This window comes from Microcaecilia unicolor, chromosome 3 (assembly GCF_901765095.1).
Source record: "Microcaecilia unicolor chromosome 3, aMicUni1.1, whole genome shotgun sequence".
NCBI lineage: Eukaryota > Metazoa > Chordata > Amphibia > Gymnophiona > Siphonopidae > Microcaecilia > Microcaecilia unicolor.
Window position 1 is genome coordinate 377,310,239 of NC_044033.1, and position 26,542 is coordinate 377,336,780.

General features: G+C 45.1%; 1 protein-coding gene across 1 annotated transcript in view; it reads right to left on the reverse strand.

Annotated features, from left to right (window-relative positions):
- AGBL5 (ATP/GTP binding protein like 5) overlaps nt 1-26,542 on the reverse strand; it is a 557,199-nt gene that overhangs the window by 446,577 nt on the left and 84,080 nt on the right. The window contains 1 exon segment of the mRNA XM_030198622.1: nt 23,940-24,117. Coding sequence (XP_030054482.1) covers nt 23,940-24,117 — 178 coding nt within the window.

Here is a 26,542-nt window from a genome sequence, read left to right on the forward strand (position 1 = left end):
ACCAGTTCTTGCCCTGCCTAGCCTTGTTTGTGTGTCTTGCCTTGTTCCTGTCTGGGTTCAGTTCTAGCCCTGTTGCCCTGCTCTCCTTTGTCTCATCTGAATCCAGCTTCTGTCTTGCCTGTCTGCTTTGTCCAGTTGTGCCTAGCCTTGCCTTGTCTTGTCCATTCCTGTTTAGATCCAGTTCTTGCCTTGCCTTTTCTGGACCCAATTTTAACCTAGTTCTGTATCTTGCCTTGTTCTGCCTGGGGTTCAGTTCTGTCTTGCCTATTCTGAACCCAGTTTTAACCTAGTTTTGAGTCTTTCCTTATTCTGCCTGGGTTCCACTTCTGCTCCTTTGCCTTGCTTTTCTTGCCTCATCTGGATCCAGTCCTGGTTTTGTTTGTTGTATCTTGTTATTCCTGCCCTGTGCCAGCCCAAAGAACTTGTCTACCGCAGCCCCAGTTGCAGTCCAAGGGCTCACCACCCCTGAATCCATGACAGATTGCAAAGGCCACTGTGGCCATGACACAGAGTATGGAGAGTGGTTGACTGCAGGGACATGATGTGTAGAGAGAAGAAAAAAAAAAAGAGACTAGCATGTAGTCCGATCATGATGAGAAAGGGAAAAAGTGAAGGGGAGTGTCAGTGGAGAAGAGGACCAGATCTAAAGTGGCCAGCAGAGTGAGTGGGAAATGAGATGTGCTACCAGAGACTGAGATAAGAAAGCAAGGTAAGAAAATAAATATCCTGAGGCCAAGAGGGGCAATCAAAATGGATACTAAAATCATCAAAAATTGTCAAATTAAGAAAAATAACTACTATGGTAACGAATGAACTAGAGCATCCCATGTGGCAGCATTTACATCTGGTGGAAGGTAGACTACAAGAAATGAAGCAGGAATGGCTGATCCAGCCATTAAAGAAATAGTTCTGGATAGGCAAAGCAAGACACAGAACGCTCAATAACAGTAAGGAAAGAAGTGAATTTGACAACAATCCCTCCATCACATCTAGTAGACTTAGAAGTACAAAAACAGCATGGTCCAGTGGCAAACAACAGTATATAAAGTGCTCCTCCCCCATTCCATAGCCAGGTCTCCCATGAGTCACAGAAGTTGATAACCAGAGGTCTGAACAATATCATGGAAGGCAGAGGTCTTGAAGAGACCTACAGTTAAGAAGACTGATAAATAAAGGATGTAGAGAAGGAAGTGAGAATTGAACAGATTAACACTTGGAGGAAGAAGAAGGTAGACAAGGGGACAAGATGCCTTACCTTGGAATGCTCCAAGACAGGTACTGACAATCGTGAGTGGTGAATCCATCACACTGGGATAGTGTTTGGAGCAGAAGATGACATAACCGAATGGATACTCTAAGAAATGCATAGACGAAAGAAGAGCAAAGATGAGAAGCCATCCCAAGGAACTCACCCAAGGGAAAGCATGACTTGGATGACAGCTATTTGATGCATATCTTGGAATGTGGGTAGCTTGGGATGTACAAAAGCAGAGATCTGTTAGGAAGGGACAATGCAACCCTGAGGGCAGGACTCTGGCTCCTCAAGCTTGTCATCCATAGTAGAGAGCTGCACGGGAACAAGGTTAGCGGGAATCCCACAAGGATCCCCTCCAGGTCCACGGGACTCCTGCAGAGATGGATGCAGGCCCTTAGGGCTTCCTGCGTGGATGGGCGCAGGTCCTGTGAGGGTCCCACGGAAGTTTACTGCCAGGCCAGCCTACCTATCCTTTCCATGTTGTCACGTCTGTGGCCGTGACCAGCCTCAGCCTTACCTTGTTTCTGGGGGTCAGCTTCTGAACTGACTCCTGTCTGTCCTGTCTGAGCTAGCTCTGCCTCCGTATGCTGGCTGCTTCCAGCATAGCTCTAATTGCTTCACTACACTGCACCTGTGGGTGTTGCCTGAGTTAGCTCTAGCTCTGCCTCTGTATGCTTTCCTGCCTGGCCAGCTTCCAAGATGGCTCCTGTCTGTCTTTCCTATGTGTTCCAAGCCTCTCTCTGGTAGCAGTGTGTTCCCTGCTCCTGACCTGCAGTGGATGACATCATCAGGGAGAGCCTTGATAAGGAAGTGCTGTGCTGGCATTCAGGGCCTTTGCATGGTGTTATGCCTTTAGGCAAGGTCAGGTTAGTTAGTGTTCTGCTGCACTACTGCTTAAGCCTTTCTCTGGGTTCTGGCCCAGCTTCTCTTTGTGTCTGTGGACTGCTAGTCCTTCTGTGTGGGCTCTGCCCTTCTGTTTGTGCCTGTGGACTGCTAGTCCTTCCGTGGGGGACTCTGCCCTGCTACTCTGTGTATGGGGACTGCTTGTCCTTCTACTCCCTTGCTCTGTGTTTGGAGTCTGAAGCCTTCAGCCACTCTCCCTCGGTTTGTGGTGGGAGTCTGTAGCTTCAGCCTGACTCTGCTAGTTCCTGTGTATTCTATTGCCTGCTGCCTGCCTCTATTGCCTGAACCCCGATATTCTCTGCTTGCTGCCTGTCTCTGACTATTGCCTGAACCCCGATACTCTCTGCTTGCTGCCTGTCTCTGACTATTGCCTGAACACAGATATACTCTTCTGCCTGCTGCCAGCCCTAAGACTCTGTTAGTTCCTGGTTCTCCTTCTGTTTGCCTGACAAGTTTGACTCCTGCTTGTTCCTGACTTTCCTCGCTTGCTGCCAGCCCTGACCTCTGCTGGTTCCTGTCGAACCCTGCTTCTGCCTAGCTAGGGCGTTTACCCTGAGGGTTTATCCTGAACCCTGCCTCTGCCTAGCTAGGGTGTTTACCCTGAGGGTTATCCTGAACCCTGCCTCTGCCTAGCTAGGGCGTTTACCCTGAGTGTATATCCTGTACCCGGCTTGTATATCCTGAGTGTATAGCCTGAACCCTGCTTGTACTTCCTGGGTGTTTATCCTGTATCCTGCCTCTGCCTAGCTAGTGGGTTTACCCTGTGGGTATTCCCTGAACCCCGCTCCGCCTAGCTTGCTGCATGCCCTAGTCCTTGCTCCTGTTACGCTTTTGTTCGTCTTGTCTCCCTGGTCTGTCTTGTGTTCCTTGCTAGTGGCAGCGCAGCAGCTTTCAGTCTGAGTCTAGTAGTTAGTCTAGCTTCCTTGTGTTCCCTGACCCAGGGTGGGTCCTCTGGATCTCCAGTTCCGGCCTCGTCCTGCAAGTCCTACCAGCCACCCGCACGCTGGAGCTCAACTCCAGGGGAATGGTGGTCAAGTGCAGGTGAAGCTGTTCCTGTTCTGCCGGTTCCAGTTGCCTGCCTCAGTCCTGACTCCAGTCCAGAGGTCCAGCCCTGTCCTTCCGTGTATCCAGTTCCAGGGTGGTCTTGCCTGCCGCTGCTGCTCCTCGGCAGTGGTCCAAGGGCTCACGTATTCTGGTTCTACCTCGAGGACCTGACACCTGTGTTTATAAGCTAGATTAGCAATTATAACAGAACTAAAAAAAATTAATGTATATGGTTGATAGCATTGAAATCCCCATAAACACTGAAAAGGGGAACTTATTAACAAGAGTTACCGTTAAATTGGGTTATTTCTATAAAGGGAACAGGCGGGGATAGAGGAGATTACTTGTGGGGACAGGTGGGGATGGAGGAGATTACTGGCAGGGACAGGCAGGATGGAGAAGATTACTTGCGGGGATGGGAAGGGATGGAGGAGTTTACTTGAAAGGACTGGCAGGGATAGAGGAGATGCCAATGGAGACGAGTTAGATTCCAGTGGAAACGGGTAAGGACAGGTGAAATTTCTGTCCCTATGCAATTCTCTAATCCAACCTATAAATGTCAGATGATGCCATTTTATAAATTTCAAGAGATGGAAATCAGGGTATGTTCAGCCCAAGATGCAGACTGATCTCCAGTAGCATGGTCTATAAGAATCTCTAGTACCAGACAACCTCAGAGAATATATCCAGATGCTGTCACCTCTTAAATCCATCTAGCCACTGTGGTCTTAGGTACAGCCTCTCCCTTATGAACTACTCCAAAAAGCATAGTCTGTCCAACTGTAGACACACAGCACCCACCGTCATCTAACTTATGAAGGTGAGAGAAATTTCTCCTTTCCCAACATCCAGAAAAACCATAAGAGAACAGACTGACGTGAAAAGGTGAAACCACTTTAGGGAAAATGACAGAACCGGCCTAACCATCACTTTTTCTCTACTAAAACCAAGAAAAGTTCTGGAGAACGAAATTCTTCTTGCTGAACAGATGGCTACCAGAAAAACCATTATAAGACTAATATCCTTCAAAGAAGATTTATGTGCCACAATGAAACAGAAGAAGTAATGGTAAGTTCCCTTTTTCTGTCGCAGGACTAGCACCATCGCTTTTAACTATATCAATCCAGCATCTTTCTGACAACTATCTATCTGTTTTAGATGACACAAGCATGGTGATTCCAGAAATGCCTCTGTAACAGGACTTGCAAACTCTAGAGAATGTCCATCGCAAATGACCTCAAGCACCCAATGATCTGTGGTTATCTTGGCCCACTTCCAGTAAAGCAACATTAAGGAGTCCTTTTATTAAAGTGAACTAACAGATTTAGCACATGCTAATGATCAGTGGCCTAGTGGTTAGGGTGGTGGACTTTGGAACTGAGAAACTGAGTTCGATTCCCACTTCAGGCACAGGCAGCTCCTTGTGACTCTGGGTAAGTCACTTAACCCTCCATTGCCCCATGTAAGCCACATTGAGCCTGCCATGAGTGGGAAAGCGCGGAGTACAAATGTAACAAAAAAAAGAAAAATAAATAAATAAGACACCCAAAGGAATACAATGGGAGTCTTATTTAGCATACACTTATCATTTAGCACATCTTAGTAAAAGGACCCCTAAATGCCCTCCCAGCGAAGGAGTGCTGGCTGACAAACCATTGGGAATTTGGAAGTAAGTACCCACTTTCCCTGCGGTGAACTCCCTACAACTTCTGTAACTACCTCTAAAAGACTGGTCTCTTGAAATGAAACCTACTGTGTTGAGCACCACTCACTCTACAGGGGCGTAACCACAGGTGGACCAGGGTGGGTCCATTCAGGCTCAGGCCCACCCAAAATTTTTTCTCCTTTAATATGGCTGGCGGGATCCCCAAGCCCTGCAAGCCAAAGACCTCCTCCCCGCTTAACAAACTAACATTTTAGGTGGCCGCCAGCACTGTCCCCAAGTACTACTGCCAGCCCATAGGAGCCCCATATAAGAGGCATGGGGAGGCTAACTGTGACCTTCCCCCATCCTCTCTGTCAGTACCTCCTGCCCTCCTCAAATTCAGGGCAGAAACAAAAAGAAAAATTGTATCTTCTTCTCCTCGCCAGCCACCAGCGCCCACCCACGCTCACTTCTTTTCTTACCTGGCTACCTCCCTAAGGCTCCTTCCCCAGCGGTTCTACGCAGGGTAGTAGGGGGGGAGGGAGTCCAAGGAGGTTAGACTGAGAACAGGAAACCCGTGAAGATGTGATTTCATATGATCTCATATGCCCTAATGAAAGGTGAGTTTAATTTTACTTCCATTTAATTTCAATATAGTCCATCTTACTTTATAGCACCAGGCTTCCTAAGATACATTACAACAGCTGTTAAGATGAACCCATCAGGAAAAAGGATATCCTCACTGAATTTGGCCATCTCTATTGTACAGAACAGTGTAGAAAAATGAGCACAAAATACAGAGTTTATAATTGCAGTCTCTACCAGCTACAATATTTTTAAGCTGTTTTAGTGATATTCAATTTTTATTTTATGATATTTATATCTATATATGGGAAGCTTTCAAATAAATGAAAAAACTGTCAAATAAGTGCAAATAAATATGTATATTTTGTCTGTCATCTTTTAAGGCGCTGCCTATCTAACTGGAACAGCTTCTGACTTTTTACAGATGGACCACGCATAGGCAGTTCCTCATTTTTAATAATCTTTTGCTATTGGTTTTCAAATAGCATTTGCTATTGTTTTGGGTAAGTGAAAATGGTGGCAAGCTCTGCCTACTGGCTTCAGCCCATATAATGGGCTAGATAAGTTTTCTATGATAGCATTGCGCTTATTTGAATTAGTTTTTCTGTACAAGTTTTGCATGATTTGTCTTTATTTGAAATTTCATAAATACAAAATTTTAAAATACATCTTGTGGAGGCGGAGCTAGGTGGGGGCAGGGGGCCCCACCGAACTGGTCTGCACAGGGCCCCGCAATTGCTAAGATCAGTCCTGTACATCATAGGGGGAGGGACCGGGAGAGCCGACAGCAGTGTTCACAGTTCTAGAACTTTGTACGCGGTCGCACTCGCAGATCTCTCTTTATTTTCAGTCACCAAGCCAGGGAGGAAGGCAGCGGATCGAGCAAGTAGGTAAGCAGCGGAGAGAGCAGGTGGGCTGCAGGGTGGGGAAGCTCAAAGGTGTGGGTGCCCACGAGAGAGTGATTGTCCAGGTGGTGGAGAGGAAAAAGAGAGAAATGGGGTGATGCTAGAGGTAGGAAACAGAGGAAAGAAAGAGGTGGGATGATGGAATGGGGGAGAGACGGGGTGAAGAGAGAGAGAGCATGCAATGTTGGATGGTGACTGGTGAGGGAGGAGAGACAGAGGGGTGATGGTGCTGGATGACGGAGAGAGAGATGGGGAGACAATGGGCAATGCTGGATGAGGATAATGATGAAACAGGGAACGGAAGACAATGCTGGTTGGTGGGGGGGGGGGGGGGGCAAGACAGTGAGGCAATGTTGGATTGCAGCAGAGAGACAAGAGAGAGAGAGAGAGATGATGGATGGCAGGAAGAGAAGGAGATCCTTTAATGCAGGGGGGTGGGAGGGAGAGAAAGAGGAGATCTTGGTAAGTGGTTTCATAAGTCAAAATGAAAAATAAACATTTTGTTTCATGCAGATCTCTTTTGTTTAAACATAACTAAAATGAGCTATAAACCCTAATGCAGTCCATTGGTTTTCTTATATTTTGTTCTTGTGATGACTTATACTGTGCCAAAATTGAAAAATCTTATCACTCATTGTGAACACTATCCACCCTAAAAGGTTGTTTTGTGGCTATACATGAGGAATTGTGATATTATGATCCCTTGTTTCATACTGTTGATGGTCTGTGTTTTCCATATGGATGGTATATTGGTGTATTAGGGTCTGCCCAGTGTAATATTTACAGTGCTGTCTTTTCATGCATAATGTTGTTGCTCTGAGTCCTCAGACATGGTGCTGTTATGGTACAGTAAGGTTCTGAGTGTTTTTTGTACAAGTTTGTGCATAGTGTTTTGCAGCTGAGGGATTGTGTGTTGGCCTTACTGAGGTGACATCAACACTTTAATTTAATTTTAGTTTGTCATAACATCAGACATGGTTTTAGAATATTTTGGAAGATCTGATGTTGAATTGTTCCATAGATGTGTATGTAGTTTAGTGTTGGTAAGTGCTTGAAACTGTCAAATAAGTACAAAAAAAAAAAAAAAAAAAATATATATATATATATATATATATAGTCCTCCACATTTTAAGGCAGCTGCTTCAACACCTTTTTATCCAAATTTTACAAAGCTTTTGAAACTGGGACTTACTCTTCCTGTTGGCACAGCTATCTGTGAGAGATCCTGGCTGAGATCCACAATGGGTCAGGAAAGACTGACAGCTTTATGTTTACTGAACACTGAAAGTGATCTTGTTGGAGATATTAACACTGAGCAGATACCAGACACCTATGATGTGAAGTCTATTTGCCGGATGTTACTTCACTAATATGACAATTTCATTTTGGGATTTTCCATGGATGGAAATAGCAGTGTTTAATATATGATAATTTTATTTTATTTTTGTTACATTTGTACCCCGCGCTTTCCACTCATGGCAGGCTCAATGCGGCTTATTGTATACAAGTACTTATTTGTACCTGGGGCAATGGAGGGTTAAGTGACTTGCCCAGAGTCACAAGGAGCTGCCTGTGCCTGAAATGGGAATCGAACTCAGTTCCTCAGTTCCCCAGGACCAAAGTCCACCACCCTAACCACTAGGCCACTCCTCCACTACATTTTTGAATAGTATACATTGGTTAATATATGCTTATATTGTTTGCTCCTAACTATGAATATGTTATTTTACATGTTCATAATATAAATGTTAGAATATAAGTACATAAGTACCGCCATATTGGGAAAAGACCAAGAGTCCATCAAGCCCAGCATCCTGTCTCCGACAGTGGCCAATCCAGACTTCAAGAACCCGGCAACCCCCTCCCCCCCCCCCAAAAAAAAAAAATTTTTTTTAATAATGTTCAATGGACTTTTCCTTCAGGAATCTGTCCAAACCCCCTTTAAATTTCCGTAAGGCCAGCTGCTGTCACTACATTCTCCGGCAACGAATTCCACAGTCTAACTACACACTGAGTAAAGAAAAACTTTCTCCTATTTGTTTTAAATCTACCATATTCTAGCTTCATCTTGTGTCCCCTGGTTTTGTTGTTGTTTGAAACAAACGCTTCACATCTGTCCGCTCTAATCCGCTCATTATCTTGTAGACTTCTATCATATCACCCCTCAGCCACCTTTTCTCCAAGCTGAAGAGCCCTAACCTTCTCAGCCTTTCCTCATAGGGAAGTCGTTCCATTCCTTTTATCATTTTCGTCGCCCTTCTCTACACCTTTTCTAATTCCTTTATATCTTTGTTGAGATGCGGCGACCAGAATTGGACACAATACTCGAGGTGCGGTCACACCATGGAGCGATACAACGGCATTATAAAATCCTCGTGTTTGTTTTCCATCCTTTCCCTAATAATACTGAACATTCTGTGCACTTTCTTAGCCGCCGCAGTACACTGAGCAGAAGATTTTAACGTCTTATCAACAATGACTCCCAGATCCCTTTCTAGGTCCGTGACTCCTAATGTGGAACCTTGCATGACATAGCTGTAATTCGGGTTCCTCTTACCCACATGCATCACTTTGCACTTGTCAACACTGAACTTCATCTGCCACTTGGATGCCCAATCCCCCAGTCTCGTGAGGTCCCTCAATTCAAGGTTTGACAAATCTTGAGTGACAGGTTGCCATGATGCCTTGAAAATGGACCTTGGCACTGGTGCTCTTCTCTCATCTAAAAGTTCTGGCTGCCTATTCTGTAGAAATGTACTTTCCTTCCAGCTATACTGTTCAGCCACCAAGCTCTCAGCCAGTTTGATCAACCACTTTATTCTTTGACATATAATACAAGGTATTACTTGTGACTATTTTACTTTTACTTATCTTTTTTTCTGTGTTGTCAGACAATTATGGATGTAAGCCCCACCCCTGGAACCACCCTAACCCCAAACCTGTAGCCCCCCCCCCCCCCCCCCCAAACAGTTCAGCCACTGACACCTCCCCCCCCCCCCCCCCCCCCCCCACACATGCTGAGCTTTCATACATATGCAAAACTGAGCATACGAAGAGGCCAGCACCCACTAGAAGTGCAGCTTCGGGATAGTGCCGGCAGCCGCCCGATATAAGTTTATTCAGCAAGGAGGAGGTGTTCAGCTGGCAGGGCTTGGGGATTCCCACCAGCACAGATACTTCATTTACTTTGGCGGGGGGTGGAAATTAAGTTAGGGTTTTGTTTTAGTTGAAGGGGTTCAGAGGATCCAAGACTTACCCGAACCCAGGTGGAAATTAAATTAGGGTTTTGTTTTAATTGGAGAGGGGTGCTGGGAGGGGGGTGGAAACTAAATTTGGGTTTTATTTTAGTTGATCGGTGCTGATGACATTTTTGGCCCACCCACTTTGTTCTCGGGCCCACCCAAAATTGGCTGTCTGGCTATGCCACTGACTAAAGTCTCTAAAACCTGAAGCACTTTAACTGTCCTCTAGAAGCCTAAGAGTCTTAGATTCAGAAAGTCTCTTCATATTTTCTGGCTCCTCTTCAAAACAGTAGATTCCTTTTAACAGGCAACTTGCTCAAACAAGTTTTCAACATGATATCCGCAGACCAGTTACTAAGTCACAAACATTTCAAGTATACAAGCAAAGCCATGCCTTTGGCAGAAGTTCTAATTACATCATTCAAAGTATCTGCAAGATAAGTCGTCCCCATCTCTAAAAGCTCAACCAGAGAAACATCTTCCATCAAATACTGTTGTGAATCCTCTGGTAACTGCTCACACCACCAGAAGCACACACGGGCAACATAACTCCCACAACTTGCAGCACCAAGACAGAGACCTCAAAAGACTGTTTCAGCAGTGTCTCCATCAGGCAGTCCTGCAGATGTTGAACTGGGATAGCGCTGTGTCTCATGTGGAGGCTGCCCTGCCTTCAACTGGGATAGTAGTCTTTTTAGTAAATGCACACAAAATAACATCTACACCTTTGGAAGACACAGACTGTCCTTATCCTGAGGTTCAATCAGATATAACCTCGTCAGAGCGTCCTACATAAAAACTAGCACCCAAGAAATCCCATTCCATTGGAATAATAACTTTAATAGAATAGGAAAGATCTTCGAAGACATCTTAATTCTCACCAAAAGCAGGTCTTCCACTGCCTCACTGGATGACAGATGCTCTACAGAAATTCTGACAAATATATGAACAAACTCATGGGCTACCTCTCCTGCACATATTGATGCTTTGATAGGGGCTGATATTATTTATGGGGAATGGGGTTAAGGCAATTGCAATTCAAAATTGTGATAGTTGACTTTTTAATTTATTTATTTTTTTAGGGCTGCATTTCATTTAGCACAATGGAAGTGAAAATGAAGCCACTGCTTAATGGTCACTTTACCTTCAAAGATCATCAAACAGTGATTTGTAAGTTCTGTAAAGATGAATTCAAGTATCATCACAGAAGATCATCTCTATCTTACCATCTCCACACTACGCATCCATTTTCTTGTTCCTCATCCCAAGAACCACAACAACAACAGCAGCAACCATCGAAGGCTTCTACTTCTAGTGAACACCAGCCAACCCTACTTACAAGAAAAGAATCAGTTGAAGCCAATGGATCCAATTAAAAATGACAAGCTAATGAATGCTATCGCCAGGTGGATAGCCAAGGATGTTCGCCCCCATTAACATTGTCCCTGAAGATAGCTTCCAGGAAGTTCTGTGGAAAAGAGCAAAGTTCAAGCACTAGTGGATGAAGCGACTCATGTTGTACTGACAGCAGATTACTGGACATCATTAGCCAATGACAGCTATCTGGGAGTCACTTGCTGGACCATACTTGGACTCTACAGTCCTATCCACTAACTGTGTACCAAGTGGCAGAACGCCACTATACTCCAGTTTGTACAGAACACTTCAGTTGAGCCGCAAGGAATAATCTATGACAAAGTCACAACTATCAGTACTGACAACGCTCACATAACACACAATTTATTTATTTATTTATTTGCACATTTATATCCCACTTTTTTCCACAGGGATGCGGACTCAAAGTGGCTTACAATGTACCGATAAGGCAACAGCCAGACCAGTTGTTTTACAAATACAATTTCATGAAAGAGGAAAGAAAGAACAGAGTTAGGGAGAGGGCAAGAGAGACTAAAAAAGGGCTATGGACAGATTAGTAGGAAGGACTGTTGGTAATATGTGGAAATTCTGAAGATGGAAGTCAGAGATAGGCTGGTCTGTGTTAGACTCCGGATTCTGAGACGGTTCAGAGTAGCTTGTACAACTGTCTGCAAGGCAATCCATGATGGGGAGCAGGTGAAATACCCATCCAGACCAGGAGAAAGAAGCAGGCCACGATAAGAAGCAGGAAGAGATGTGAAGTGGCTGGACTGGCCAAGCCGGAATAGCATGTTGCAAGGAGCGTTGAAAACTGCTTCTTAACAATGCAGTTATCTGTTAACAAAGCAATGGGTGAATGTGGCTTAGAGGTTGTCTTGGCACAATGTAGGAAAATTGTTGGCCACTTTAAACACAGCCCTGTAAATCAAGTGGAGTTGGAGAAGCAACAGCAAGAACAATGTTAAATCTGAAATACTTGTTCAGGATGCGTCCACGAGGTGGGATCCTACCCTTGATATGATCCACAGACTGGTTTGGAACAAAGAAGCGGTCACGGCAACTTTAATTCAATCTCGGGTATAAACATACATTGAGCCTCCTAACAGCCTCTGAGTAGGAGAAGCTTCGTATGATGCAAACCATTCTCAAACCTTGAAAACATGCAACGGAGCTGCTGGATGGAGATCACTATATCTAATGCTCAGTAGTACTGCCAACCACATGCCATATTCATCATGCTATGATGATGTCTGACAATGAATCAGCATACATGGTTCACTTCAAAGAAGCATTTAGCAGTGATCTAAGAGGCCGATAGCTAAACACGTCCTGGCTGAACATTGTACTGCATTGGACCCCTGCTTCAAACTCCTGAAATATATGCCAAAGCAGCAGCGAACTGATGTCTGAAAGGAGCTGCGGAGCCTAGCGTCATGCGAGGTAACAGATACAGAGACTGAAACACCATGTCCAGATGAACCACCTCAAAGGAATGCTCGCTTATACGCCAAGTATTCATTTGATTCCAAGGACAATCCATTACTGGAACCAACATCTACTAACAAAGCTGTCAACCATTACATTTCCAAACCTCAGATAGATCAGGAGTTATGCCCACTTCTGTGGTGAGAGAAACATGAAGCGCCACATCCGGTCATTGCTAGACTGGCTATGAAATACTTTGGGACATCAGCTACAACTGTCCCTTGCGAACACTTGTTTTCCTTTTGACACACTGTCAAAAAAACGGGCAGCTCTTTCACCGGTCAATGTTGTAAAACTTGTATGCCTCAGCAGCTGGCTGAAACACTAAACAGTAATCTACAGGGTATTTAAATTTAATGTATACACTGAATGCATTTTACTGGTCTTAAAAGACCAGTATGTGTAGTTTACTTATGCTTTAAAATGCGTTCTTTGGCTGTTCATGTTGTTATGGTTATTTTATTAAATTAAATACAATATCGTTTGAAGTTTTCTCTACTTCTTGCCTTTTCCAATCTCGCAATTAAAAATTTTGATCGACCGCTTGGAAATTTTAACCAAAATGCAGCCCCAGTAGAGACTATTACAACCAACAAAAGTACTGTGCACATAGGCATGGTTTAATGGTAGAAAGCCAGCATGGTTTTAACTAAGAGAAGTCTTACCTCACCAGTTTGCTACATGTTTTGAAGGTGTGAATAAACATGTAGATAAATCCAGTGTATCTGGATTTTCAGAAAGTATGACAAATCACTTTATGAGAGACTCCTGAAGAAATTAAAAGTCATGGAATAGGAAGCAATGTCCTACTGTGGATTGAGAACTGGTTAAAAGACAGAAAAGAGAGACTAAGGTTGAATGACCAATATCCTTAATGAAGAAGAGTACGTAGTGGGACTCCTCAGGGACCTCTTCTTTTTAACACATTTAAAAAAGACATGGAAACAGGAATAACAAGTGAGGTGATCATATCTGCTGATAACACAGTTATTCAATCACAAGAAGGTGGTAAGAAATTGCAAAAAGACCTTATGAGACTGGGAGACCGGGCATCCAAACAGCAGATGAAATTTAATGTTAGCAAGTGCACAGTTATTCATGTAGGAAATCATCTATAGCTACATGAAGCAGGGTTCCACATGAGGAGTCACCACCCAAGAAAATATCTAGATCACCACTGATGATACACTGAAATCCTCTGATCAGTGTGCAGTAGTAGCCAAGAATATTAGGAATTTTTAGAAAATGAATGGAAAATTAAACAGAGAATATCATAATGCCTCTGAATGCTTACATGGTGCAACTTCACCCTGAATATTGTGTACAATTATGGTCAACACATGGCAAAAAAAAAAAAAAAATATATATATATATATATATAATATTTTTTATTTATTTATTGCACTTGTATCCCACATTTTCCCACCTATTTGCAGGCTCAATGTGGCTTACAAAGACCTGTTATGGCATCACCATTTCAGGCTACAAAAGACACAATTGGTGTTGCAAAGATATCGAGGCTAACAAGTCGATCTAATCAAGCAATTATGGAAATAAGACAATCAGAATAAGAGAGGATGTGGTGATGTGTTGTGGATTAGTTATGGATTCTCGTGGTAGGCTTTGTTGAAGAGATAGGTTTTCAATGATTTGCGAAAGTTAGTTATTACGTTAATCGTTTTCAAGTGAGTTGGTAGTGCATTCCACAACTGCGTGCTCATGTAGGAAAAGCTGGACGCGTGTGTTAGTCTGTATTTCAATCCTTTGCAATTGGGGAAATGTAAATTAAGAAAAGTGCGGGAAGATCTTTTAGCATTTCTAGGTGGAAGGTCCACGAGGTCAAGCATGTATGACAGGGCGTCTCCATAAATAATTTTATGAACAATCGTGCATATCTTGAACGCGATACGTTAAGTGGGAGCCAGTGTAATTTCTCTCTTAGGGGTTTTGCACTTTCGTATTTTGTTTTTCCAAATATAAGTCTGGCTGCGGTATTTTGGCCAGTTTGAAGTTTCTTGATGATCTGTTCTTTACAGCCAGCGTAAAGTGCATTGCAGTAGTCCAGGTGACTTAGTACCATTGACTGTACCAAATTTCGAAAAATAGCCCTTGGGAAGAAAGGTTTTACTCTTTTGAGTTTCCACATGGAGTGGAACATTTTCTTATTTGTATTCTTCACGTGGTTTTCAAGTGTGAGATTTCGATCAATGGTAACTCCAATCAATGGGAGGTGGAGAAAGAGGTCGATCCAAGCACAAGATGACTGTGGAAGTGAGCCCATGGAGATTGCTGATCTAGCTCAGGTACAAGGGAAGAAGCTGAAAGGCTTCATAACAAACCTTCTTCAAGGCTGGGGAAAGCTTGGAGGAAATGTTAAGCAGCTGTTCTACTCAAGGGGGAGAGAGGTGCCGTGCTGTAAAGCAGTGAATGATTTCATCTGTGGCCAGAAGTCAGACCCGGCTGGACTTATTCCAAGACTTCTTGAGAGGAAGTGGGGCCGCCCAGGTGAAGAGTCTGACCTCAGCCCCGATGAGTTTAGAGGAACCTTCGGCGGCGGAAGGACCTTTAAATATTAACTGGCTCTCATGGGGCAAGCTTGCGGACATTGATGATATAGAGGACTATTTTGGTGTTTTTGAAAGGGTGGCCACGGCTGCAGGGTGGCCCCTGGAGCAGTGGGCCATTCGCTTAGCCCCTTCCTTGTCAGGGGAGGCTCTAGCGGCTTTCCGGAGCCTTCCCTCATTACAGGTAAGGGAATATGCTAACTTAAAAGGGTAATCCTGGACCGGTATGGGCTGAGCAGGGAAACCTATAGGAGGAAATTTAGGGAGGGCGAGACACCCAGGGCCTTGGCCCAGAAATTAGGGGATCTGGTAGGGAACTGGTTAGAGCTAGAGAGGAAAACGGTTCCCCAGATAATGCAGGAATTAATCCTGGAACAGTACTTAGAGGCCCTACCTACCGGATTAAGGGTGGATCTGGTGCAGAGGGTCTGTAAAACTTTAGAAGAGGCTATAGAAAGTATGGATTGCTATCTGGAATCTCGGCACCATGGAAAGGTGGGGGAGGGACCCCAAGGAGGTGAGCGCAGCCGAAGCTCCCGGGCGGGGCCGTTGGGTCTCCAACAGGAGGAAGGGGAGAGGGGAAAACTTTGTTACAGGTGCGGGAAGAAGGGGCATTGGCACAGGGACTGTCATGGGAGGGTGGGCCTCACCTCTCACGCCAGTCAGCAGGTGCCTCCCCGATATACCCAAAGGGTAGAGGTGGAGGGGATCGCCATGGAGGGTCTGCTGGATTCGGGAGATGATCAGACGATGATGTCTCGAGGATTGTGGAAGCAAGTAAGGGACAAGTTAGGGACGGAAACTAAATCCTATAAAGGGGAGATAGTGATTCAGTGCATACATGGTGCTATGCTCTGCATAAGGTCAGGATAACGGGGCCCAGGGGGAGTAATTGGGTAGCAGTGGTGGTCCTTCCCCGGCTTCCTCAAGAGCTTACATTGGGCAGGGACTGGCCCCCTTTTTCTCAGTGTCTAAAAGAAAAGGAGACCCTAGTAACCACCAGGGCTCAAGAGCGCCAAGAGCGGGAACCTGAAACTTCCGTATCTCAGCTATTTCCCTTTCATTAGATATTCTGGCTTCTCCCGGGAAAACAAGGAAGGAGCGAGCACTTAAAAGGATTACCCAGAGGGCCTGGAGACAGGCTATGGGGGAAGCAGAAGAGGAAGGTGAGCTTCCCTACTGACCCGGATACTCTTAGGGGGCAGTTCCCGTATTTCTTGAGGGAGCAAGAGTCAGACCCATCTCTAACATATGCATGGGAGCAAGCCAAAGGGGAAGAGGCAACAAGCTATCCCGATTCATGGTGGAGAAGGGCTTGCTATTCCGGTTGGCCCCGGGAGGAGGAGGAGAGGGATATAGGAAACAATTGGTGGTTCCTAGGGGCTTTCGGCTGCTGGTTATGAGATTGGCTCATGACCACCCTTCTAGAGGGACATAAAGGGGGGAAAAATACCCTAATGCAGGTACTGAATCATTTTTATTGGCCCGAGATGTATAAAGAAGTGAAAAATATTGTAACTCCTGTGCTAATTGCCAAAGGTTATCTGAGCAAGGGCCAGGGCACGTTCCTTTGTGCCCCCTTCCGCGTATATGCGGGTAGTGATGGATATTGTCGGGCCCCATATCAAGTCCAGTAGGGGATACACCTATATATTAGTGGTGGTGGATAAGGCCTCTAGATTTCCTTGGGCAATGCCACTACATAGCATCTCGGCTAAAGCCATAGCGGCGGAGTTGTGTATATTTTGTGAGGTGGGGTTTCCCAGAGAAGTCCTGACGGATAGGGGTACTAACTTCCTGTCAAGTACTCTAACCCAAGTATGGGAGGCGTTTGACATCAAACATATCCGCACAGCAGCCTACCACCCCCAAACTAATGGCTTGGTAGAATGCTTCAATAAGACTTTGAAAGCTCTTCTATGGAGGGGGCTGGGTTCTAATTATGAAAACTGGGATCGACTTTTGCCCTTTGTCCTCTACGTATGTAAGGAGAATGTCCAGGCATCCTTGGGGGTCTCACCTTTTGAGCTAATGTACGGCGGGTTCCTAGGGGTGTTTTGGACATTCTTAAGGATAGGACGGTCGTGTCTTTACTATACGATTTGAAGGAACGTCTACAAAGGTTAGGGAAATATTCCCGGGAATGGCTCAAAGATAGCCAGGAAAATCAAAAAACCTATAATGATCGAGGAGCTAAGAGGAGGGAATTCCAAATAGAGGACAAGGTCATTATTATGATACCAGATAGGGGAGACACCCTCAGGCAATCCCAGGGGTTCGAGTTCTACGCTCTCAACATCCAAGCCATGAGCGCCAGGAATAAGAGGTTGGGATGCAAAAGGGAACCCTCATTCTGCATCATAAGGGTAGGAAAACAGGCCAATTTCCACAGATCACTGGAAGACAACTCCAGAAGAAGAGGGAACCAGATCTGCAGCGGCCAGTAAGGAGCAATCAGAATCATGGTGCCCTAATCTTGCCTGAGTTTCAGCAAAGTCTTCTTTACAAGAGGTATGGGAGGATATGCATACAGAAGATCCTCTCCCACTGTAGGAGGAAGGCATCTAATGCTAGTCTGCCTTGTGGCCCGAGCCTAGAGCAGAACTGAGGGACTTTGTTGTTGAGATGAGAGGCAAAACGATACACCGAGGGAGTGCCCCACACTTGGAAAATCTTTCGGGCTATGCCCATGTTTAGAGACCAATCAGGCAGTCACAATATCCTGCTCAATCTGTCTGCCAGGCAGTTCTTGCCTGGTAGGGAGGTAGCATGGAGGTACATACCATGAAGTAGAGCCCACTGCCACATGCCCACCACTTCTTGACACTAGGGGTAGGATCCCATACCCCCATGCTAATTGACATAGAACATCGCAACCTAGTTGTGTTTGAATGAGAACAATTTGGTTCTGGAGTCGATCTCTGAAAGCCTTTAGAGCGTTCCTAATAGCCCATAGATTGAAGTGGAAGTGAACCTCATGAGTGGACCACCAGCCCTGAGTGTGAAGCCCATTCCTCAAAAAAACCTTCTTTTGATCCTACCTGTCCTTCCAACTATTGCCCCATCTCCCTCCTCCATTTCCTATCCAAGCTACTTGAACATGCTGTTCACAGCCATTGTCTTAACTTTCTTTCATCTCATCTCAAGCTATTCTTGATCCACTTCAATCTGGCTATCGCCCTCTTCCCTCAACTGAAACAGTCCTTGCTAAAGTCTCCAAAGACCTGTTCCTAGCCAAATTCAAAGGTCTCTATTCTATCCTCATCCTTCTTGATCTATCTGCTGCTTTTGACACTGTTGATCACTGACTACTCCTTGATACACTGTCCTCACTTGGATTTCACGGCTCTGTTCTTTCCTGGTTTTATTCGTATCTCTCCCATCGCACTTTTAGTGTGTACTCTGGTGGATCCTCATCCACTTCTATCCCACTACCTCAGGGCTCTGTCTTGGGACCTCTTCTTTTCTCTATCTACACTTCTTCCCTTGGTGCTCTGATCTCATCTCATGGTTTTCAGTATCACCTTTATGCTGAAGACTCCCAGATCTACCTCTCCATACCAGAAATTTCAGCAGGAATCCAGGACCAAGTATCAGCCTGTCTGACACTGCTGCCTAGATGCCTCGCCGCCATCTGAAATTAAACATGACCAAGGCTTTCCCTCTAAACCCACCTCTCCTCTTCCCCCATTCTCCATCTCTGTGGATAAAACTCTCAACCTCCCTGTCTCATCAGCTCACAACCTTGGGGTCATCTTTGACTCCTCTCTTTCTCTGCACATATCCAACAAACTGCTAAAACTTGTCATTTGTTTCTCTATAATATTACCTAATTTCGTTCTTTCCTTTCTGAGCACACTACCACCACTTGCTTAGACTATTACAACTTGCTTCTCACAGGTCTCCCACTAAGCCACCTCTCCCCCCTTCAAAACTTCTGCTGCATGACTTATATTTCACCAGTCTTGTTATACTCTTATTAGCCCTCTCCTCAAGTCACTTCAATGGCTCCCTATCCATTTCCGCATACAGTTCAAACTCCTCTTATTGACTTTCAGGTGTATTCACTCTGTATTTCCTCAGTACTTCACTTTTCTCTCTCCCTATACTACTCCCCAGGAACTCCATTCATTGGGTAAATCTCTCTTATCTGTACCCGTCTCCTCCACCGTCAACTCCAGACTCCATTCCTTTTATCTTGCTACACCATATATCTGGAATAGACTTTCTAAGTCAATACGTCATGCTCCATCTCTGGCTGTCTTCAAATCTAGGCTAAAAGTCCACCTTTTTGAGGTTGCTTTGAACTCCAAACCTCTATTCACTTGTTCAGTACCCATGTCTGCTTTATCATTCCCACCTTGTATTTCCCTTATTTGTCCTATTTGTCTGTCCTGATTAGATTGTAAGCTCTGTCGAGCAGGGACTGTCTCTTCATGTTCAAGTGTACAGCGCTGTGTATGTGTAGAAGCACTATAGAATTGATAAGTAGTAATAGTAGTAGTAATCTACAAGAGGTTCCCAACTCAGGTTGGATGCATCCGTTCTTAACACCTTCCGTGGCGATGGAATTTGGAATGGAAGTCCCAGAGTTATACTGGACTGGTGTCACGGTTGTGTTTTCCCTGTTCTGTTTCCTGTGTGTGTAGTTCTTGTCTGTTAATTCTGAGAGTCTGTAGAAGCCAGCATTGTCTCTAATTACCTCACTGCTATGCAGGTGTGTCTGCTGCCTCTCAATCTGCCTGGCCTTTCCTTCCAGCTGTGGATGCTAGTAAGCACATTGCTTCTTTGTTTGTTTGTTTGTCCTCCCTTAGTCTGCTTAATCCTTTGCCTGCTATGTTTTCCTCCTGGCTTTTGAGCTCTGTTTCTGCTAAATTCTGTTCCTGTTGTGTGTTTGAGCCAGGTTCTGCTCCTGCACTATGTTTGAGCTAGTTCTGTCCCAGTTCCCTGCTAAGCCAAGTCTGTTCCAGTATCCTGTTTCAGTCAAGCCAAGTCAAGCCCGTTCCAGAGTCCTGTTCCAGAATCCTGAATCTTGTTTTTGAGAATCCTGAATCCTGTTCCAGCCAAGCCTGCTTGAGAATCCTGAATCCTGTTCCAGCCAAGCCTGTTTGAGAATCCTGAACCCTGTTTGAGAATCCTGAATTCTGTTCCAGCCAAGCTTGTTCGAGAATCCAGAATCCTGTTCCTGCCTTGTTTATTGTCTTGCTTCTGTTATTCTTGTTGCCTAGCTCCTACCCTGCCTGTCTAGTTGTGCTTTGGCTTGTCTCTTTCAGTATAGTCCTGTTCGGATCCAGTCCTTGCCTTGCCCTGCCCTTTTCTGGACCCAGTTTTAATCTACTTCCGTGTTTTGCCTTGTCTTGCATTTCTGGGTCCCAGTCCCAGTCCCAGTTTTAATCCAGTTCCAAGTCTTGCCTTGTCCTGTCTGGGTTCCAGTTCTGGCCTTTTGCCTTCTTTTCCTTGCCTCGTCTGGATCTGGTTCTTGTGTTGTCCATTGTGTTTAGTTACCTCTGTCCTGCCTTGTTGAGTCTTAGTTTCTCCTAGTCCAGTCTGTTCTGATTCCTGCCTGTGCCAGTCCAGGTGATTTGTCTGCCAATGCTCCAGCTTTGGTCCAAGGGCTCACTATTCCTGACAGTTGTGACAACTAGACTGTCCAACAGTGAAGGGTGTGGGCTAGTTCTGGTGGTATGCGAATGATATCTGTTAGGTTCCATGTCACCTGAGACCACTAGGAAGCTAAGATCCACTGGGCCGCTCTCAAGTGGAGCCTTACCACGGGAGTGACATGCACAGTCAAAACCTGATGGCTGCTGTGGACCTGCGAGTCCACTCTCACTTGAGGGAGAAGGCCCGAACCAGTGCTGTATCTAGTAGGGCTTCTAGGTACTCCAACTGGCGAAATGGGTGTAGGTGGAACTTGGGGTAACTGATGACAAACCCCAGTAGCTCCAACCCCTAAATAGCCATCCTCACTGACTCCCTGGCTCCTTCCAAAGATGTGCTCATGACCAGCCAATCATCTAGGTAGGGAAACACATACACCCCCAAGTCTGCGTAGATATGCTACAACTACCTCCGGACAACTTTGTGAAAACTCTGGGTGCAGACGCCAGACCAAAAAGCAGAACACAATACTGGTGGTGGCATTTCTCCACTCGAAATCTGAGACACTTCCTGTGACTTAGAAGTATGAAAATGTGGGTATCGGCATCCCTTTAAGTCCAGAGAGCATAGCCAGTCATTTTCCTGAATTAGAGGAAGAAGGGTGCCCAGGGAAAGCATACTGAACTCTTCCTTGACTAAAAATTTGGTCAGGGCCCTTAGGTCTAAGATGGTCCGTATCCCCCTGTTTTGTTTTGTTTTTTGGTCACAAGGAAGTACATGGAATAGAATCCCTTTCTCTTCTTCCCCTGGCGGTATGGATTTGACCGCTTGGGCCTGTAGAAGGGTGGAGAATTCTTCTGCAAGTACCTGCTTGCACTGAGAGCTAATGAAAGATGACCTCGGTGGGCAATCTGGAAGTCTCTGACACCAATTCAGTGCGTACCCAAGACAGACTATTTGAAGAACCCACCGGTCGGAAGTTACAAGGGAATATCTGTACTGGTAAAAAAATGTGCCCCCCCCCCCCCCAACCAGAAGTTTGTACTCTTTGAGTGGCTATGCTCTGCTGGAGCCAGTCAAAAGCCTGTGTTCTGCTTTGACTGGGACTTCTGAGGACGGGGTTGGTGAGGCCTGTGATGCTGGAACAAATTCACCTGAGTAGTACGAGTGGGAGGCGGGAACCTACATCTCTGAGAGTAGTAGGAATGCCGCCTAGACCTGGTCAAAAATCTTCTTGCAGAAGAAGATGCAGATGGAGTACACCGAGAGTGTGAATAGTTCCATATGTTTCTTAATGAAGTCAGCGACTTCTTCCTCTCTCTCCAAACAAGTTGTCCCCTTGGCACGGTACATCTTACAACCTCTTTTGAACCACTGGTTCCAGGTCAGAAACACACATCCACGAGTGTCTGCAAGTCCCTACACACATGCCAGAGAGTCTGGACACAACATCAAAAGTATCATAGGCGCCCCTAGACAGATAATGCCTACATTCCATCTGCATGTTGGCCAGCTGGCGAAGCTGTGTCCTGCTCTGAAGGGAGAGAGTCCACCAGAGTCAGTGTACTGTTCACTAAAGACTCCAAGTAAAGGCTCATGTAGAGCTGATAGGACTGGATGCAGACAATGGGCATCAAGGCCTTAAAAGTCTTCCTCCAAAACATATCCAAATTCCTAGCTTCTCATCCAGGGGCACCGAGGCATGAGACCAAGAACTCCTAGCCCGTTTGACAGCGGATTTGACCACCATGGAATTGTATGGAAATTGTGCCTTCTTGAATCCAGGAGCCATCTGGATAAGATGCTGCACATCCACCTTCTTGGGTGTCACCTAAACTGTGAGGGAAGTGTATATTCCTTCCTATGCTAGGCCTGTTACAAAAGCCTTTACATTGCTCTGTTTGGTTCTCACAAGTTAGCCTAATAAGTTGCCATCTTTGAAACATACAGTGCTTTCTCAGGACAGAGGAATGACACTTCAAGGATGCAAATCTGGCTGGAGCTCAGCAGGCCTTTCATATAAGCTGGATATAACCTTGGGAGGTGGTGAGAGAGACTGAGGATACAGTGAGCCTAAGATGGCCAGAATGTTTCAGTTTTGGGGAGAAAGGACACAAGGGTGTTGTAATATGTATTTTTGCTCTGTGACTAACTACACCAGTACTGACAGTAAATTAGCCAACGGCCACTTGCACATGCACACACATCAGGAGAGACTGATATGATACAGGAACAATCCATATATGGCATAGGCTACCTAATGATTCTAGTTTAGGGGAAATCACATGATTTGGGAGAAAACAAAACTTACAAAGAGTATATAATGTGATGGCTGGGACAGTGTTAGCTGAGCAGTCTTTGTTATTCAGATTCTTGCATCTGGCTCGTCTGTGTGACAACCTGCTCCAGAGAGAACAATAAGTAATGTGGATCCTCATCTAACTCCCATGAGTGGTCCCAATCAGACTCTTCCCCATACTCAGGAACAGGTGAATAAGTCTGTACCAACCTTGGCCTGGTGGAATAATGTCCAGAGCCTTGAGGTGCAGCCCTACTCTCAGACTCCAGGGAAGTTTCCTCCCCCGATGTAGAAAGAACACCGACATTGAAGATCATAAGTGTTCGAGGCTTCTGCAAATGAGGACAGAGCCTACAGGGGCGGAGACTAAAACAGGGCCTGCGGGGGTAGGGACAGAGAATGCAGGGATGGGGACAATCTTTGTCTCCGTGTCATTCTCTAGTTCTTACTATACACCAAGTGATTGAAGTTGAGCACACATTTCTTTCTACATTTTCCTGTAAATGTTTGGTCCAGTTGGAAAATAATCGATACATCTTCTTTGACCCTAATCATTTGAAAGTTTTCCTGAAGTACCGATCAGTGGTACTTCATAGGAATATTTGCTTATTGGTGGGTGCCCTGATTATAGAAAGGTATTTTATTATATTTTGGTTTTGATGTTTTGAAATCTTTAGCCTGTTTTAATTATGGACCCCCACTCCCACCCCCATTCTTGTAGACATAGGGAACAAATCCATGTAATATTTGCTTTTGTTCCTTTATTTCTTTTTCATATATATTTCTATTTAGGTGAATGTTCCATGTCTAATTTCCAGCGTATGCTTGTAAAGTTGAAAAAAAATCAATAAAAAATGTTTAAAAATTTACAAGTCGCTGAGCCCTCCATTGTCTCAGGTACACACAGACTGTAAGCCACCTAGGAGTCAGGACAATATCTACTATACCTGAAAGGCATAAGCTAAATTCAAATCCCATCCCTCTTTACTGGAAAATGAGAGAATTACACAGACCAAACAAGCAAACAATTTCACCTTCTTTCCTAAAAAGCAGTGGGGACGAGGAGTACACTTGTCAGGGAACAGTTTGTCCAGGTATGGCTCTCGCTCTTCCAACATTCCATGGCATGACGAGACTGTGAGAAGATCAACACGCAGACCATCCAGTGATTGGCACAGTAGCTCCCGATGGTAATAAAGTGAATCTAAAGGACTGTAGAGGAAGGAAAAAAATAGGTAAAAAAACAGTAAGATTAGTATAACCGTATTTCAATATGGGCAAATAAATAACTTGCATATTTATATGGAGCGTAAACAACTACTTGATTTTAGATTTAATTGCTTATCTTTCCAAATCCAAGTTCAAAACAAGTTACATATAAAGTACTCCCCTTCCCCAAAGGGCTTACAATGTAAGGGCTTCATTTACTAAAGTAATGCATTAATGTATGTATTAATGCTTATTAATGTATTAATGCATTACTTAATGAAAGACCAATTACTGTCAATGGTGCATATTTGCTAAGGAGGCAATATGCTAGAAAGAGGCTAACAATTAGGCACCCAAAAATTAGATACTAAGCTAGTATTCTATAACAGCAAATTTGTGCTCCTAATCAAGGCCGGCTGAAGGGATTGTGGTGCCCTGAGCCAATTTGTATAGAGTTGGCACCCCAACCCCACCCCAGCATCGCTTCCGCCCCGTGGATCTGGCATCTCTCCCCTTCTCTCCCACCCCCCTGATCCAGGCTCTCTTCCCTTTCCGCACCCCTCTCCCTGTGGGTCCAGCATTGCTCTTTCTCCTCTCTCCTTCTTTACCACCACCCCGTGCTTCTGTAAACCTTGTGCGAGTTACCGATAGCAGCCCGAACACAGAATTCTTTCAGCTAGGCTCTGGGTCTACCCTTCACTGCGTCCTGCCAACAGGAAATTGCATCTGAGAAGGCAAAGCAGAAGAGGGAAGACCACGGGCCTTGGCCGAAAGCAGCTTGTGTTCAGGCTGCTGCTGGTAACTCGCACAAGGTTTACAGAACAGTGGGGAGAGGCGAAGAAGGAACAATGCCGGACCCACGGGTGTGCAGGGGGGAGAGAGAGACTGGGCCCAGTGGTGCGAAAGAAGGGGACAGATGCCAGACAAGTAGGGAGGACAGAGAAGGCTTTAAACATTAGACCAGGTGAGGTCAGAGACTAGGGATTTTGGTGCCTTTAACTGCCAGCGTCCTGAGATGGTGCTTCACTTGGTTCAGAGGTTAAGCAAGCTTTGCACCTAATCCATTACAGAATATTAGCACAAGTCAGCAATTAGGTACCTAAATTTAGGCATAATCATTTATGCTTGCTCTAAGGCAAGTATAAATTGGCTTGCAGCGGTTAGGTGCCTGACAGTATTCTATAAAGCATGCACTTAAAAAGTCAGAACACCCATGTGATGCAGTTTATAGAACACTGCCCCTCAATCTTAAGAAAAGTCCTTCTCTAACTAACCTGGGCCACCTTAGGAGCACTGATCCCACCCCGGGTAGAACTGAGCCGGGAGGGGCACAGTCAATACCTGGGAATTTAAAAGACAGGGCTAGGCTGAGGAAGAACTGAAGCCAAGTTTATGCCTTTACAGAAAGTGTTTAGCTGCTGTAAGGTAAGCCAACTTTATGTTAAGACTTGTAAGCCTTGCCGAGGTCTGGCAGGAGCCAGACCCCAGTTTTGGAAGACCTGAGAGTTCACAGGCTGTGTTTGGGGTGAGGCAGCCCCACCAGCCAGACTGATTGGCCTGATAGCCAGAGGCTTACTCAAGACTGTTACTAATCCAGAGAAACTGTTGCATCTGAAGTTCCTGGCCTGTGAGGTAACAGGTCCCAGTGCTCAGGTGAATAAAAAAACATTTACTTTCACCTTTATATCTTTTGTCTGGATGAGTTATTCACAGGACAACCCCATAACCCCGCCCGGGGACTCACAATCCATGACTTGCCCATGCCCCTCCCATGTGAACACCCCGTTTGCAGCTTCACCCTAGAACATTTAGGCACCAAGTTATAGAATAGCACCTACATGCACCTGTCGTGTCACCCCCATTTTGGTCAAAAGTTAGGTGCCTTATTGGCATTTAACCTTTAGCACACTATACAGATTTTTTTTTTTTTGGTGGGGGGGGGGGGGGGGTAATACATATGGTGGAATTTAAAGATATCTTAATTTCCTTTCACTGAGTCCTGCCAGACCAGTCAGGCAGATGGACACAGGGGAAAAAATAGAGCTGACTTCATTTTCTTTGGTGGGAAGGGGACTAGTTCTACATTTCATACTTCAGTACACCTATGTTAAAGCTAAGAACCCAGGTCATAAAACTGTTCACCCAGTTTTGAAAAATTCTACCTTTGGGTTATAAAAGTCCTTTCTAATTTTCTGCAATTTGTGCACTTCCTGTGTTGGCTAAAATTATAAACATTTACTTGCAACTAGAGGAATATTTGACTCATGTCTCAATTTTAGATCCATTTCAGCATGGTTTCTGTAAAGCACAAAGCACTGAGGTGCTTGCGGCAGTGACATTATAGGTCCCCTGTACTAAGCTGCGTAAGCGTCTACGCACGCCAAAATGAACTTACCGCCCAACTACTGCATGGCTGTTGCGGTAAGTT